The 18565-nt window shown below is 45.3% G+C and overlaps 1 protein-coding gene across 3 annotated transcripts in view; it reads right to left on the minus strand.

The window, feature by feature from the left end:
* KIF21B (kinesin family member 21B) overlaps positions 1–18565 on the minus strand; it is a 357661-nt gene that overhangs the window by 92200 nt on the left and 246896 nt on the right. For all 3 annotated transcript variants that reach the window (XM_069238888.1, XM_069238887.1, XM_069238886.1), the window contains exons 19-20: positions 10923–11070; positions 251–445 (exon numbers count right to left, since the gene is read on the minus strand). In XM_069238888.1, coding sequence (XP_069094989.1) covers positions 251–445; positions 10923–11070 — 343 coding nt within the window. The remainder of the gene's footprint in view (positions 1–250; positions 446–10922; positions 11071–18565) is intronic.

An 18565-nucleotide genomic window follows, 5' to 3' on the forward strand; every position in this document is an offset into this window, starting at 1 on the left:
AATGAGACCATACAAGGGAGAAAAGCAAAAAGATATACATGTGATGATACGGGGGAGATTGTTTTTTCTCTAGACCTTTCTCCCCTGTTTTCAAGCAGATCATAAAGCGATCAATGAAATTAAGTGCAAGACTCCTATCAATCTATCGCTCTCTTCGCCAAATGCTTTGGTATTTATGACCACTGCTTTCTTCCTGTGGACAACCTTTGATTCCTTCCTCAGCCTGCTCTTCTCCTCGCATGACACTCACCTTAGTCTCCTCAAGCTGCATTATGGTGGCTTGGCAATCTGAGATGCTGTCATTGATGTAGTCAATGTTGGCCGTCAAAGCCTCAATCTCCTCAAGGATCTCCTGCTGGCCCCTCTCATCCCCAGGGTTCTCTGCCTGCATCTTATCTTTCTTCCCGACCAGCACCTCCTGCAGTAGAGCTAGCTCTTCACGTTTCTGTAGTTGCAAACAGTATATAAGCATTTGTCAGTGAAAACAGTACAGTTTTATTACTTTGTTATTAAAGTATTTGTAGAGTAGAGAGAGCAACTCTTCATTTCTACCAGTGTATGTGTACATAGTACACTATTTGTATAGGAATTTGCAGAATGCACTGATTGGAAGCATTAATTCTGTGGTGCGAAAAAGTGCCTTTGAATGCAGTGCTGGAACGCAGAAGTACCAGTCTAAATTACGTTTCAACTGACACACTTGTTCATAGCTGCAACATTTGCACTGGTTGAAAGGCACACATTCCATTTATACGTGATATATGGATTAGATTCTTTGTTAAGTTCATCAGTATGAATGCTTAGCCATCAATCTATGGGTGCAAAAGAGGTTTTTACAATGAGCAATCAAATTAAAAAAATTTCACTGGGTGCACAATTGCTAGGCAACACTGCAAATGCATGTTAACACCGCTTGTTCTGGCTTGATTTAAAGTTTTGGGATGCCCAGCTGAAATAGGAATGTTTTGAGCACTCATTGCTGTTGTTAATAATTTACAAGCCTTTTAACCCCCCGTTGTTTACCCCAACCGACCCATAGTTTCATCATATTCACATAATTTAAAATGCCCATGTGCACTCTTTTTAAAAGGATGACTGAAAAGTTAGCCAAGTTATAAGATGGAGAAGGGAAATGCTACTTACTTGTAACAAATGGTTTGTAGTTTGCATTTATGTAGATTAACCTGCAATTCATGCTTCCTGCATGCAGTTCTTGGGGCTGAAATACTACTTGTTTTTTATAAAATACTTGGAATTATACATGGAAGTACTCAAGTGCAAACCCACATTCCGTCTTCCCTGATGTACAGTCAGATTTTTTGCCGTTTGTTTGTGGTATTGTAATTTTTTTATTGTATATAATTATGTCTGCATGTATATACCAATATGTGTTTATTGAATTTGGTAATGAGTGCTGATTAAACGTTTGACTGCGCTACAACTTCTGGGGGTGGCAGGAGCCGCATGGTTTGCATGTTATAATGAATGAATTACCATCCCCATTACTGCCTAAGACATTGACAAGGAAGCATTGTATTATATTAGTGTGAGATGGTGCATTTCTTTGCCACTTTCTGTTTAGTGTGTGAAGTTCTGACTTGCAGCTCTGATTATTAGTACTTTCACTTGTGTAATTATGGATGTACACTGTGACATCTACACTGTGACACACATGTATGCAATGTATTTGTGGATGCTAAGAGTAAGCATAGTATACTGATGTTGATTGATTTTTATAACAAACTGTGCATATCTATTTGGTTTATTATCATAGTAAACAACCCATTATGTATGTGTTTGACTGTACCTGGGGCTTTCTGAGTCTTAGATTATATGCTGAGAAAGCCACCCATTTGCACAGCATTTTACACGGTATGTAACCCTCTTTGTCTGGGTGTAATGATATCTTGTACTGCATGGTGCTTTTCAGCACACTAGATTTTATGCTTAGAAAAAACTCTTCTGTATGATGATATACGTGGTATGTAGCCTGTACCCTCCTTTATCTAGGAGTTATGGACTGTTGCATTAGAACTCCCTTAGAGAAAGCGTTAAAGGAGCATAGCAATATAGAACGCATTTTTGTCTGTGGGACCTAGTGATTCTAGTGTGGTCACGTGTGGTCTGAAGAGGAGTAGAATTTTAATGTGATTAGGTCATATGTTTTTAAAAGACCTTTTAAGGAATGTGAGTGACATTCTTAGGAAGTTAAGCAGTAATAAAGCCTATGCCCTTGTACTCATGGGCAATACTGTTGGAAGTCTAACCTCCGAATGAGAAGATTTTTGTTGTGACATCGGCCAGTGGTAAACATCCCCTTTCCGCAAGGGAAGATTTTTGTTGTGACATCGGGCAGTAGTAAACATCCCCCTTGTGACAGGATGTTGCAAGTTTGACTGCTTTTATGTTCTGTACAGTGGGGAGGTTGCCCCTTTGTGCTAAGGTTGCCCCCCATATGTTCAAATGTTTCTGAGGGTAGATGTATGTTAGATCCCCACTGATTTAGAAGTTAGATTACTGGGCTTTATGTTTGTTCTCTTGATGTTTTTGTACTCTTCTTGCAGGGCATTCTTATGTAGTAGCTGTTTAATGTGAGTGTGATCATAGGGCCCTGTACTCCCAAGGCACCAGGTTCTAAAAATTATTAGAGCTCATTGAAGAATTGATAGTTTTTGGCAGAAGATTTGTGTTGGGCTTTGACTAACATAGTTGCCATGGCATTGTTTTGTATTTAGTCATTGGTGTATATGGCACCCGGGCTCTTAAAATGCTCTGTACAATCACCTATGTTTTGAACATAGAAAAAAGTTTCATTTGCTACAAAGACATATGATCTGTTTGTGAAAGTAATGCAACCTCAAGGCTTACAAGACCGGCTGCCACAGGACAGATACATGTTCCATTACAATTACAACTTTTTTGAAGTTTTATTTAGTGCAAACTTGACCCAATACCATTAGAGCGGATTATATGTGCACTAGATAACTTTTATTTTAGGCATGAAGAGATTAAGTTGTTTGCAAAGAGTCACATTATGCTGAATCAAAGGCCGGGATTGGAACCAAAGTCAACAGTTCTGGCTTTTAGGCCATATTTCCTTCCCAGTCACAGGATGCTAAGCCGATGCCAGGACTATGAAACCACAGCTTGATGTATCAAACAAAGCATTAGGATGTTTTAAAAAGCACTGTAAATGACAGTAGCTCTAGCTTTTAAATGAAAGTGCCTTCTGAGTCAATAATGGGTTTAAGCATTCAATAGGTCATAAAATATGCACTTTGTCACTCATCTTAGCATTTACACGTCAATCATCCACACTTTGACTTATTCTTGCTTTCATCTATGTACAGAACCACAATAATTTCTCACAAAACGTCAAGACCATATGTAAAAAAAAGAAAAGTAGAAAAAGAAAACAAGCTGCAGACAGACGTATGCTTGTAATAACAATTAAAACTAAGCATAGGATAGGGTGGTCATCTTGCAATAGTATTGTAAATTGCGGTTTGTTGTTTTGTATTTCTAGCATGACTCTACGTTTAGAATCAATATTTTAGTCATCTTGGAATGGTAAAACTGTAAAACTATGAGCAATAGCATTCCATGAGAAAGGCATGGTCTAGAGGCTGAGGCTTTTTGGGATGCAATGCACTGCTGAAGAAATTAATGTAAAGTCAAGAGCCTGTTTTCACTATCTAGGGAACCGCAGTATGTTCTAAAAAGTTCCCTAAGGTGACTCCCTCCCTCACCATACACTGCTAATTTCCTCACATCTTATAACACTTTGATAACATCATTGCTAATATCATTGTAATATTTGTAGTAAAATTATTGAGGAGAAAACTGTGCATGGCGGGGCACGCGTTATAGTTACTTTCATGCACAAGTTATAGTTACTTGAAATAGCTAACTCTAACAGTGGAATTTGTATGGTTTTGTATGTTTAAAATGTGAGCCGAACTATAACGTCCCTGTAACCTTTGGCTTTTAAGTGAATTTCTATGGTTTCTTAATTCTATGTCCTAACGGTAAAGTATCTGTAATCTTCAGTTTTTCAGTGAAAAAAAAATATATATCTACAAATATATATATGCATGGAAAATGTCACTTACCCAATAGACATCTGTTTGTGGCATGTAGTGCTGCACATTCACATGCTGTGCATAAGTCCGCCATCTAGTGTTGGGCTTGGAGTGTTACAAGTTGTTTTTCTTCGAAGAAACTTTTTCGAGTCACGAGATCGAGTGACTCCTCCTCTCGGTGATAGTGCACATGGGCATAAAGTCCTTTGTTAGATTGTTTTCTTTCCGCCGTCACGTTCGGACGTGTTTCCTCTTGCTCCAGTAGATCTCAGTTCGGTACTATCTGAACTTCTCTCTTCTTTCTCTAAACGTCGGTATCATTTTTTAACGTGTTTTCTCACTTATAGCCGATCCGATTGTATCGTTGGGGGCGATTACACGCCCTTTCAGGCAACCGCGCCCTCTCCTGGCCTACTTCGACTCGTGGTTGTCGAATTATGTCAGGCTGATGGATCGGACTCCGTTTTGCTTTTGCCCTCGGTGTCAAGCCAAGTTCCCATACACCGACGAACACTCGGTGTGCAACCTCTGCCTCTCTCCTGATCACAAGGAGGAGAGCTGTAAAGCGTGTCGATCCTTCCATTCCATTAAAATTCTGCGGGGTCGAAGAACGCGTCGGTTAGAGATGGCATCCAAGTCATTGGAACAAATGCCCTACATTTTCGGAGATAGTGTGCATGGGCATTGAGTCCTTTGTTAGATTTTTTTCCCGCCAGAAGGTGAAGTAAGGAGTGAAGAATTGTATACTGCTGCTCACGGCCGTTTGTCGCAAGGCCTGACCTGCAGCCAGGCCTTGCACCCTAGCCCCTATAACCACATAACGCCACGCATGGCCTTTGGCTTTGCACAGCGCAGGTTGGCCACAAGGCCTGTCTCTCTCAGTGGATCTGTGAGTGGGTGCGTGCGTGTCTCTGAAAGTGGGTGTATGAGTCTATGCATGGGTCTGAATGGGTGCATGGGTGCCTGAGTGTGTGTGTGAGTGAGTTTATAAGTCTCTGAGTGCATGTATGAGTAAATGAATTAGTGTATGAATGAGTCTGTGGTTTTTGGAGAAAAAAAATTCACATTCCTGAATATTTTGAAAATAATTTGTGAAAATTTGCAAACGTTCGTGAATTTTCACAAATATTATGCATAGTGATGCAAAATCATTTTAAACCCATAATTTGCCCCTCAGACACACCAATATCACAACCCTTTGGTCTGGGTAACTTCACCCTGACCCCTATGCCACTTTCAATTAGGATTTTCAACCCTGGTGACCGTGTCCTGTGAAATCAAAGGGCAGGCACAACTTTCTAATCACATTGTGGTCAGCCAATTACAGCACTTCTTCTTGCACGTGCATTCGTGAAAATTCATGAATTTCCATGAAATATACACAAATTTCCGCAAACAATTTGCAACATAATCGAAGTTGCCACGGTCAGAGACATTCAAATTTGAAAAATACTAACAGGATTTACACCAAATAAGCGAAAGCTCAATCTGTGTACCAAACGCTAGCTTTCTGTAAAATTTGGTGAAATTCGGTCCAGCAGTTCAGGATGGAGTCATGTCTAAAGGACCTATGGGAATTAACATACATATATATATATATATAAATCCAAGTGGCGGTCACCGCTGGTAGATATAATTAGGTCAGCATTTCCATAAGAAATGTTTTTTTTGGTGTTTTTAATAGCTTTGGAATCATTGAAATGAATCTCCATGAAACTGTCCAAAAAAGTGCTCTTTTTTGCCTAGTGTGTGCATTGAAAGGTTTGGGTGATCCATCAAGTGGGGACCAAGTAAAAAAGGGGGTCCCAAAAAGCAAAACCCTAAGCATTTTCTATAGATTTTTTTAACAAGGGCTACCACAGAAACTGCTGTGTGGAATTACATAAACATTTGGCAGGAAGCGACCTTTGTCTGCAGATTGTGATTTATTATTAATCTGTTCAGTAGTTTTTGAAAAATTAAGGTTTAAAAACCTGTCTGTATCTGGAAGGTTGGGTCAGTGATGGGCTCACAAGAGACTCGTAGGAGCACCAGTTAAAAATTGAGCGTTCTGATTGGCCCAAGGAGCTTTTTTTTCTTTTGGGCCCCATCGCTGTCATGGAAGACAGACTCCCAGGGGAGCGAGCACACTGATTGGCTGCCAGCATCATGGGGAAAATGTTGCTGACAGCCATTACAAAACTCCTGGACTTCACCCCCTGCACTAAACTTAAAAATCATGTGACCCTGTGGGATTGCAGCAAAGAAATAATAAAAACAAAGGCAGCTGTCATTTCATATTGTATTAATGGGAAGTGGGCGTCAGTAGGGTTCCCCTCCCATAGCCCGTTTTGAGCCTGGGTCCCCATTCCCCAGGGCAGTATAAATCTTTTAAAATGAGTGGGTGCACGGCCCCCCTCCCTGAGCCATTTCAGGCCCCGGGGACCTCACAGGGGGAAAGGGTGCTCACCTAGACAGAGCGATTTTCGGCCCCAGGAACCCTACCCTATGGAGGGGATGGGGGGCCATGTGCCTTTAAGGGCCTTGGGGACCCCATCCCGGGGCTGTATGTTAAAATAAAAGGGTGGTCCCCTCTCTGAAATTTAAAAGGTCCAGGGACCCCATCTCATAGGGCTGGCTTACTTGCTGTGTCCAGAGGATCCCACCCCAGGACATAGTAGTTTCCCTGCCTGCACTACTGCGGTTAGGGAAACGTGTTTGCTTCCAACTGGCAGGAGTATTTTCGAATCTTCTGCCATCTGGGATTAGACTTGTATTTTGTTTCCCTGTCCACACTGATGTGGGCTAGGAAACAGAACAACGTTTTGCTTCTACCTGAAGGGAGCACCATAAACAGCTGTTCCCTCCGGGTCAGAGCAATGCTGGCTCCAGCACCATGCGAGAAGCAGGCAGAGCGGCCCCCAACATTGTGCTTGGTGGGTGGCCTGGGTGGGCACTGGGGCAACCACCTATTTAAAATGTAGGCCCCATGGGGTAGAGGCCCCCAGGGACAAAATAGCCTTGGGGAGGTATGGTCCCCCTTCCTCTTTTAAAAAAACTAATAGGCCCCGGGGATGGGGTCCACCGGGCCTGAGAAGGCTCAGGGAGAAGGGCCGTAAGCCCCCATTTTTTCATTTAACATTTCAGCCCTGGAGATAGGGTCACCGGGACCTAATTAGGTTCAGGGTAGGGGGCCGCGCACTCCAGCCCTTCATTAATTATTCAGCTCCAGGGGATGCAGTTGCCAGGGCCCAATAAGGGTCAACGAAGTTGGCTGCATGGACCTCCCTTATTTTCATTAAATTTGGCCCCAGTGGATTGGGTCCCCAGGCCCCAAAAAGAATAGGGAAGGGAGGCTGTATGCCCAAACCTTTTTAATTGGCTTTAGTCCCAGGGCAACGGCTCCTCAGGGACTATAAAGGCATGGGGAGGGGTGCCACATGGACCGCCACCCCTTTTTTTATTGATTTGGCCTCGGGGATGGGATCGCTGGGACCTTATAAAGCTCGGCGAGGGGGAGCAGTGCAGCCCCTTCCCTTTTTTATGATATTTGGCCCTTGAGGATAGAGTCAACAGGGCCAATTAAGGCTCAGGGAGCCTTAATATATATGTTTTGGCCCCAGTGCATGGGGTCCCTGGGGGCTGAAGGCCAACGCTAAGCTGCGCAAGGCAAAGGATTTGCATGGTGTGGACTTGGCACTCTGCTTTTGGATTTGGAAACTTGGCCTGGCAGCAGGCCAAGCCCTGAGGCCAACCCAGTGCTGTGCATGGCCACGATGGAGTTGGCTGCCTGCCTGTTGGATGCAGGGCCTTGCTGCAAGACAGATTTTGAGGCTAACCACATGCTACACACAACCAAAGGCCATGTGTGGGGTTGACTGCCTCTGGGAGGCTGCGTGGGGGGAGTTAGACACCGGCTGTAAGGCTGGGAGCAGCAATGGTTGACTACCTGGGGGGGATGGCTGCCTCCGAGTGATTTGGACACAGCCCTGCTGCCATCTCCCTGCTGTGCAAGGCCGAAAGATTTGTGCAGTGTGGGGTGGCTACCTGTGGGGTTTTTCCACCCTCCTGAGCCTTGAAATAGCCATGGGGGCTCCATCCTTTAGGGCAGCATAAATAGCTGCTCTGTGCGGGTAGCATGCAGCATGCGGCTAGCTGGCTGGCCCCGGCAGGAGTACTACGGCTCCCCACATGACACCCAACGAGTGTATGGTGGGTGCCACTAAAAGCAGGCCTCCTACCCTTTAAAAAATACACAGCCCTGGAGCATGGGGTCCCCAGGGCCTGTTTAAGGCTTAGGGATGGGGCTGCATGGCTCCCCTCCTCTTTAATTTATTTAGTAGCCCTAGATGATGGGATCCCCAGGGCCTTTTAGAGGATTGGGGAGGAGGGCCACATGGCCCCTTTCCCCTTTAAAAAAAAAGGCTCTGGGGGATAGGTTTTCCAGGGCCTGTAAGGCTCTGGGAGGGGGCTGCATGCCCCCCTATGCTTGTATTTTGGCTCTGGGGAATGGGCTCCCCAAGAAGTCTTGGGGAGGAGGGTCACCCCCCTTCCCTTTGTATTGGAAATGGCTCAAGAGATGGGGTCCCTGGTGCCAATTAAGGGTCAGGGAAGGGACTGCATGTCCCCTCCCCTTAATATATATGTTTTGCCCCCGGGGTGCCAATGGCTAATCCTACGCTGATGGGGGTTTGGCCACAGGGCGTACCTAGTGGCAAGTCAAACCCTCTGACCAACACACCGCTGTGCATGGCCATAGGCTGTGCGTAGCATGGGGCTGGCTGCCTGCAGGTAGTTGGAAACAGGGCCTGGCTGCAAGACAGGCCCTGCAGCCAACCCCACACTGCATGTGATGAAAGGCTGTGTGCAATGTGGGTTTGGCTGCCTGGGGAGGGGTTTGCCACCAAGCGGGGTTTGCCATTTTTCTACGTTAAAAAAATACAAGAAATTCACTGAAAAAAACAAAGGTTAAAGTAACATTATAGTTGGGTGAATATATCAGTGATAATGCTTTGAACTAAAGGAAACACAGAAATTCACTACTTATAGTTAGCAAAGCTAACTGTAACTTGAACCCCCGCCTTGCACTGCGTATGACCTCACATATTACATTACTCATGACTTGTTCTATGACATCATATATAACAGCACTGATGATATCTCAAATTTCATCATTGATGACATCACTGATGCCATCATACAATGAGTGTGTTAGTTTGTTTTAAAGTTTACATAGTGGTGGATAACTACCATAGTACTTCTCTACCTAATTTTGAGCTGCCTATGTCCAGCTAATGGTTGTAGGCATTTACAAAATGGATGTACTCCTAATACATCATAGCTGTGTACAGATATTAGACATGTTATAAATGTTTGCATTGAAGAGTATCCATGTGTACATATAACAGTTGACAACATGTGTTCAGTATGTTCCACACATATATTTTGGCTCTGCAGAACAAATGTGCAACATGGTAAATATCCTGCCCTGTTGTTTCCTTTGCAATAAAATATCCAATGTGCTACAACCCATGGTTGAGCGCCTCTAGAGAGATTTGAATAACTGAAGTTACATTTTTTTTAATCCTGGACAGGGTTGAAATAATTAGGATGGTGGTTCTCCCTAGGCTACTCTATACTCCACAGAACTGCACCTTTCCCCTCAAGCATACATTCTTCAATAACCTTACAGCAGTCGTACACATTTTTCTTTAACAGTGCTGCACCCCACTAGTGTCAATGCCCACATGCAATAAATCTACATATGATGGAGGCCTGGCCAAGGCAAGCCTTCTTTCCTACTATCAAGCCACTCAGTTCCTTGTACCCGACAAATTACTTGTCAACATTAACAGTAATGCAGCCTATAGAATCGAGTTTTGGGCCTTAGGAGGTTCACACATTCCATCCTGAAGACCTTTGTAGGGTTACAAATTACTACGGTTACAACACACTTTGCTTCCCTACTTAGAGCAGGTGGACTCTGTTCCTATCTTCAGTCCATGGGAAAGTAAGATCAGAATGGACAATTTAGGAAACAAACACAAAATTTCCTGCATATATAGATCCACTGTTTTTAATACTCCTGACACAATCGACAAGTTAAGGGAGTCATGGAAATCAGATATTGTCCCTCTGGAGGTTAGAAGCCCTGACAGTGCCAAGAGACCTCAATTACTGCTAGATGCTGCCTGGTGCAGTTTAAATACCTACAGCATGTATACTACACAAAATAGAGGTTATGGTGGCTTAAGTGAGAATTTGTCATCAATGCCAGGCTGTTTTGGGCGAGTTACTACATTTGGTCTGGCAATGCGAAGCCCTACATGTGTTCTGGGGGACGGATGGAACAGACTTGTAATAAAGTGCTATGTTTTCGGATTACCTTAGATCCATGAGCAGTATTGCTACATGTAGTTGAAGATATCAGCCTCTCAAACTATGAAAAGTGTTTTCCTGTTGGTGGCCATGATAATCACAAACAAGACATTGCCCAAGGTTGGCCATCTCAGGCTCCTCTGAGTATTGCAAAATGGAAGCATGGCATAGAGGACAGCTAAATGAAGCAATGAGATGCGGAAGGCGTGGACCCAATACAGGGAGATTGTGGATTCGGTGGTGATGACTAGCTTTCTGTCAGAGATAGTTATGCACTGATACACATGTGGATATACAGTATGGGTATTGTATAGATGTATGTAGGTACTCTTTTTTTTTCCCTTTGTTTTCTTTTTTTACACTATGATGTCATCTCTTTTTATATACATTGTCTTTCCAAAAGATGATAATGATATTGTAAACCATGTGCTTTGTTAGCATGAAAAATATAATACATTGATATAAAAAAAAAATCAATCACACCTTGATCAGACGTTCCATGTCAGCCTCCAGGTTAACAATGGTCATTCTCTGCATTACAATATCCATGACCCGGCGCTCCAGAGACTGCCACTTCACCCGTGCTGCCTTGCTGAAGGTCTGGTTGGGACCTTTACGGGGAAATTTCTTCCTGCAAGTTACGACAGGAAGTAAGACTGGCAGCAGTGTGGCGGCAAGGGGGAAACAATTGATGACAACACAGAAGAGAAACACCTGAGGAGAATGAAACTAAGAGCCACAATTCATGAAGGAAGGCGGAAGTGCAGAGTGAAAACATGTATAGATAGAATAAGCCAGAGAAGCCTAACTCTGAAATCTTGTAGCGTAGACATAGAGCCTCATTTCAAGTTTGACGGATGGGATTACTTTGTCACAAACGTGACGGATATCCTGTCCGCCATATTACAACTTCCATTATATCCTATGGAACTTGTGATATGGTGGACGCGATATTCCGCACGTCTGCGATGGATAATCTTCCCTGCCAAACTTGTAATGAGGCCCATAGTCAGAAAGTCCCATACTTGATCCGAAGAAAGGCATGCAATTACACCACACTTAATTGTTTACGGTAAGGTAGACATCTCACATCCTCAAGCTTCCTCCATCTCTCAAATTCTATTCTGTCTCTATCACCCCTCACTTACTCTCTCATTTACTCACTATCTCAATCTGAAATTGAATCTGGTGCCCTTTGGTCACTCTGCTCTAACTCGCCAATCTCTTAGCCAGCTGTAAAGAAATGGCTCCCTGTTGCAGTTACCCCCCACTTTTTGCCTGATACTGATGCTGACTTGACTGAGAAGTGTGCTGGGACCCTGCTAACCAGGCCCCAGCACCAGTGTTCTTTCACCTAAAATGTACCATTGTCTCCACAATTGGCACAACCCTGGCACCCGGTAAGTCCCTTGTAACTGGTACCCCTGGTACCAAGGGCCCTGATGCCAGGGAAGGTCTCTAAGGGCTGCAGCATGACTTATGCCACCCTAGGGAACCCTCACTCAGCACAGACACACTGCTTGCCAGCTTGTGTGTGCTGGTGGGGAGAAAATGACTAAGTCGACATGGCACTCCCCTCAGGGTGCCATGCCAACCTCACACTGCCTGTGGCATAGGTAAGTCACCCCTCTAGCAGGCCTTACAGTCCTAAGGCAGGGTGCACTATACCACAGGTGAGGGCATATGTGCATGAGCACTATGCCCCTACACTGTCTAAGCAAAACCTTAGACATTGTAAGTGCAGGGTAGCCATAAGAGAATATGGTCTGGGAGTCTGTCAAAAACGAACTCCACAGCTCCATAATGGCTACACTGAATACTGGGAAGTTTGGTACCAAACTTCTCAGAATAATAAACCCACACTGATGCCAGTGTTGGATTTATTACAAAATGCACACAGAGGGCATCTTAGAGATGCCCCCTGTATTTTACCCAATTGTTCAGTGCATGACTGACTGGTCTGTGCCAGCCTGCTGCTGAGAGACGAGTTTCTGACCCCATGCGGTGAGAGCCTTTGTGCTCTCTGAGGACAGAAACAAAGCCTGCTCTGGGTGGAGGTGCTTCACACCTCCCCCCTGCAGGAACTGTAACACCTAGCAGTGAGCATCAAAGGCTCAAGCTTCGTGTTACAATGCCCCAGGTGTAGGAGGCTGGACTGGCTTGTAGTGAGTACCAAGGGGTACTTGCACCTTGTACCAGGCCCAGTTATCCCTTATTAGTGTATAGGGTGTCTAGCAGCTTAGGCTGATAGATAATGGTAGCTTAGCAGAGCAGCTTAGGCTGAACTAGGAGACGTGTGAAGCTACTACAGTACCACTTAGTGTCATATGCACAATATCATAAGAAAACACAATACACAGTTATACTAAAAATAAAGGTACTTTATTTTTATGACAATATGCCAAAGTATCTTAGAGTGTACCCTCAGTGAGAGGATAGGAAATATACACAAGATATATATACACAATAGCAAAAATATGCAGTATAGTCTTAGAAAACAGTGCAAACAATGTATAGTTACAATAGGATGCAATGGGGAAACATAGGGATAGGGGCAACACAAACCATATACTCCAAAAGTGGAATGCGAACCACGAATGGACCCCAAACCTATGTGACCTTGTAGAGGGTCGCTGGGACTATTAGAAAATAGTGAGAGTTAGAAAAATAACCCTCCCCAAGACCCTGAAAAGTGAGTGCAAAGTGCACTAAAGTTCCCCTAAGGACAAAATAGTCGTGTTAGAGGGAAAATGCAAGGAAAACACAAATCAGCAATGCAACAACGATGGATTCCTGACTGAGGGTACCTGTGGAACAAGGGGACCAAGTCCAAAAGTCACAAGCAACTCGGAGATGGGCAGATGCCCAAGAAATGCCAGCGGTTGGTGCAAAGAAGCTCTTACTAGGCTGAAGAACTGTGAATACTGCAGGAACGACAAGGGCTAGAGACTTCCCCTTTGGAGGATGGATCCCCCACGCCTTGGAGAGTCGTACAGAAGTGTTTTCCCGCCGGATGGATGCCAACAAGCCTTGCTACACGCAAATCGTGCGTTTGGCGTTTTTGGACGCTGCTGGGGCCCAGGAGGGACCAGGAGGTCGCAAATTGGACCTGCAGAGAGAGGGGACGTCGAGCAAGACAAAGAGCCCTCACTGAAGCAGGTAGCACCTGGAGAAGTGCCAGAAACAGGCACTACGAGGATGCGTGAAACGGTGCTCGCCGAAGTTGCACAAAGGAGTCCCACGTCGCCGGAGACCAACTTAGAAAGTCGTGCAATGCAGGTTAGAGTGCCGTGGACCCAGGCTTGGCTGTGCACGAAGGATTTCCGCCGGAAGTGCACAGGGGCCGGAGTAGCTTGCAAAGTCGCGGTTCCCAGCAATGCAGCCCAGCGAGGTGAGGCAAGGACTTACCTCCACCAAACTTGGGCTGAAGAGTCACTGGACTGTGGGGGTCACTTGGACAGCGTCGCTGGATTCGAGGGACCTCGCTCGTCGTGCTGAGAGGAGACCCAAGGGACCGGTAATGCAGCTTTTTGGTGCCTGCGGTTGCAGGGGGAAGATTCCGTCGACCCACGGGAGATTTCTTCGGAGCTTCTGGTGCAGGGAGGAGGCAGACTACCCCCACAGCATGCACAAGCAGGAAAACAGTCGAGAAGGCGGCAGGATCAGCGTTACAGAGTTGCAGTAGTCGTCTTTGCTTCTATGTTGCAGGTTTGCAGGCTTCCAGCGCGGTCAGCGGTCGATTCCTTATCAGAAGGTGAAGAGAGAGATGCAGAGGAACTCGGCTGAGCTCATGCATTCGTTATCTGAAGTTTCCCCAGAGACAGAGACCCTAAATAGCCAGAAAAGAGGGTTTGGCTACCTAGGAGAGAGGAAAGGCTACTAACACCTGAAGGAGCCTATCAGCAGGAGTCTCTGACGTCACCTGGTGGCACTGGCCACTCAGAGCAGTCCAGTGTGCCAGCAGCACCTCTGTTTCCAAGATGGCAGAGGTCTGGAGCACACTGGAGGAGCCCTGGACACCTCCCAGGGGAGGTGCAGGTCAGGGGAGTGGTCACTCCCCTTTCCTTTGTCCAGTTTCGCGCCAGAGCAGGGGCTAAGGGGTCCCTGAACCGGTGTAGACTGGCTTATGCAGAATTGGGCACATCTGTGCCCAAGAAAGCATTTCCAGAGGCTGGGGGAGGCTACTCCTCCCCTGCCTTCACACCATTTTCCAAAGGGAGAGGGTGTCACACCCTCTCTCAGAGGAAGTTCTTTGTTCTGCCATCCTGGGCCAGGCCTGGCTGGACCCCAGGAGGGCAGCTGCCTGTCTGAGGGGTTGGCAGCAGCAGCAGCTGCAGTGAAACCCCAGGAAGGGCAGTCTGGCAGTACCAGGGTCTGTGCTACAGACCACTGGGATCATGGAATTGTACCAACAATGCCAGGATGGCATAGAGGGGGCAATTCCATGATCATAGACATGTTACATGGCCATATTCGGAGTTACCATGGTGAAGCTACATATAGGTAGTGACCTATATGTAGTGCACGCGTGTAATGGTGTCCCTGCACTCACAAAGTTCAGTGAATTGGCTCTGAACAATGTGGGGGCACCTTGGCTAGTGCCAGGGTGCCCTCACACTAAGTAACTTTGCACCTAACCTTTACCAGGTAAAGGTTAGACATATAGGTGACTTATAAGTTACTTAAGTGCAGTGTAAAATGGCTGTGAAATAACGTGGACGTTATTTCACTCAGGCTGCAGTGGCAGGCCTGTGTAAGAATTGTCAGAGCTCCCTATGGGTGGCAAAAGAAATGCTGCAGCCCATAGGGATCTCCTGGAACCCCAATACCCTGGGTACCTCAGTACCATATACTAGGGAATTATAAGGGTGTTCCAGTAAGCCAATGTAAATTGGTAAAATTGGTCACTAGCCTGTTAGTGACAATTTGAAAGTAATGAGAGAGCATAACCACTGAGGTTCTGGTTAGCAGAGCCTCAGTGAGACAGTTAGGCACCACACAGGGAACATATACATGCACACCTATGAGCACTGGGGCCCTGTGTGACAGGGTCCCAGTGACACATACATATAGGCCACAAACCTATGAGCACTGGGGTCCTGACTAGCAGGATCCCAGTGACACATAACAACCATACTGAAAACATGGTGTTTTCACTATGAGCACTGAGGCCTGGCTATCAGGATCCCAGTGAGACAGTGAAAACAGTGACAAACACCCTGACATACACTCACAAACAGGCCAAAAGTGGGGGTAACAAGGCTAGAAAGAGGCTACCTTCTCACACAACCCCCCCCCAAACGAAGGACAATAAGGCTAACCTTGGCCAGTTGAGACTTTATTGTCTAAGTGGTGATAAGTAGAGAGTAGCTCTGCAATAGACTGGTTACTCCCTTTATCATCCACTATATGGTTACTTCCCTGTGGGGATGTAAACCACCCTGTTTGAAGTTTTTTAGCTAAGCAACAATGTGAAGATGTATTTTCAGAGTTTCTATCAGTAAGTTTTAGTTTAGAGCAGTGGGACTTGTCCACTGAACCTATTTGTAGTGATGGAAATGCCAGACAGGGATGCTGTCTCAGAAAAGCCATAGCTGGGCAAAAACTTTGTCCATCTGGCTGGAAGAGAGAACAGGGATGCTGTTTCTCTTGAGTTGGAGCAGGGCAGGGATGCTGTCCTATGAGCTCCACACTAGGGCAGGGATGCTGTCCTAAGTGTTGTGAGGTAGTGCAGGGTTTCTGCACTAAAGTTTCTCTGGGAGGGTTGGAGGGATGCTCCATGTTAACTAAAATGGTGCTGTTTTTCTCACCAATGTTAGTTATCCCACAGAGAGGTACTTCCACTTCAGGGAGTCCAGCTTTGCCAGCTGATGATTCCCTTGGAACAGGTGCCACCCCAGGAGAGGTTTCTCCCACCACAGGAATAGTATCCTGAAAGGTAGGGTGGTTAGGGGATACTGTGATACCCTTTTTACCTGTTGATGGAGAGGGATCCTGAGTTTTCAGGCCTTCTCTCCTTTGCTTTTTCATTTCACTTGAAATGAGAGGGAACAATTCCTCAGGGATGCCCAGCATGGCTGCATGGGCATAAAACTCTACATCAGCCCAACCTGAGGCCTCTAGGTCATTACCTAAGAGACAGTCTACAGGTAAGCTAGGTGATACCACCACCTGCTTAGGGCCAGTAACTCCACCCCAACTAAACTGAATTATAGCTAAGGGACGAAACTTAGTGGAGTTATGGACATCAATAATCTTATACTGTTGTCCAATGATGTGTTGTTCAGGAGGCACTAGGTTTTCAGTCACCAAAGTGAAACTGGCACCTGTGTCCCTGTAGGCCAAGGCCTCAACACCATTTATTGAAACTGTCTGCCTGTACTTATCCATTGTAAGGGGACAAGCAGCCAGTGTGGCAAGGCCAATGCCACTAGGTGTGACAGAAACTGTCTTGGGACTGATTACATCAGTTTCCACTATGGACCCATAAGTGAACCCAACTACACCCTTTGCTTGACTGTTGCCAGCAGTCCCACCACTAGTACCACTACTGCTAGGGGCACTAGAGCTTGATGTATTAGTGGTGGTAGGCTCAGGGGGTTTACCTGGACAGGACTTATCCCCTGGCCTATGGCCTCTGTTTTTACACACAAAGCACCAAGGCTTTTTAATGTGTGCAGGTTGGGAAGAAGAGGAAGAATTTGTTTTATCCCCACCCTCTGAAGAGTGTTTAAGATTTGAAGTGGGATCTTTGGTTTTACCCTTATCCCCATGCTTATCTTGAGATTTTTCACCATCTTTCTTCTTATTGCCATCTTTGTCACCCCCTGTATGAACTTTTCTGTTCACCCTTGTTCTGACCCATTTGTCTGCCTTCTTTCCCAATTCTTGGGGAGAGGTCAGATCAGAGTCTACCAGGTACTGGTGCAACAAATCAGACACACAATTATTAAGTATATGCTCTCTCAGGATTGTGTTATACAGGCTTTCATAATCAGTAACTTTACTGCCATGTAACCACCCCTCCAAGGCCTTCACTGAATGGTCAATGAAATCAACCCAGTCTTGTGAAGACTCCTTTTTGGTCTCTCTGAACTTTATCCTGTACTGTTCAGTGGTTAAGCCATAACCATCCAGGAGTGCATTCTTAAGAACTGTAAAATTATTGGCATCATTTTCTTTCACAGTAAGGAGCCTATCCCTACCTTTTCCACTGAATGATAGCCATAGGATAGCAGCCCACTGCCTTTGAGGGACATCCTGTACAGCACAGGCCCTCTCAAGTGCAGCAAACCACTTGTTAATGTCATCCCCCTCCTTATAAGGGGGAACTATCTTGTGCAGATTCCTGGAATCATGCTCTTTTGCAGGATGACTATGGGGAATACTGCTGCTGCCACCATGGGTATCTAAACCCAACTTCTGTCTTTCCCTCTCTATTTCTAAAGACTGTCTATCCAAATCCAGCTGTTTCTTCTTGAGCTTCAGTCTGGTTTGTTCCACTCTCAATCTATTGAGCTCCCTTTCTAACAATCTGTCATCAGGGTGGGTGGGAGGGACATTTCTAGATACAGAGGTATGATGGGAATGAACAGAAGGAGACCTGTCCCTTACAGAGGGCACCCTAACAGCTTGGCTACCAGTATAATGTGAGAGCACACCATTAGTATGGTGTGATTCAACCTCTGTACCAACTATGCTAGACTGTCTAGTAATGGGCAGGCTGAGAAGTTTCTTTCCTGAACCTTTTCCTGGGGGAGTCCCTGGATCAGATTGAGAACCATTAGCTGCTTTTTCACCAGATTGGGCACGTATGGCCTTATCCTGTACTCTAAGCATGTTAATTAACAGTTCTAAGGAAGGATTCTTCCCTACACTCAAACCTCTCTCTATGCAGAGACTCCTTGCTCCTTTCCAGCTAAGGTGATCATATGCAAGTTTGGACAGTTCAACATTTTGGCCTGTGCCAGACATTTTTAGAGAGAGTTAAAGTGATAGACAAAGAGAAAAAAGTTTTCAGAACTTTTTGGAAAGACAGAAAAAAAACTTTTTAAACTTTTAAGAACTTTTTGAAAGTTTAGAAGTACTTTTCAGCACTTAGAAAAGAGTGAAAAGAGGAAATGCAA

Source organism: Pleurodeles waltl, chromosome 6, assembly GCF_031143425.1.
Source record: "Pleurodeles waltl isolate 20211129_DDA chromosome 6, aPleWal1.hap1.20221129, whole genome shotgun sequence".
Taxonomy (NCBI): domain Eukaryota; kingdom Metazoa; phylum Chordata; class Amphibia; order Caudata; family Salamandridae; genus Pleurodeles; species Pleurodeles waltl.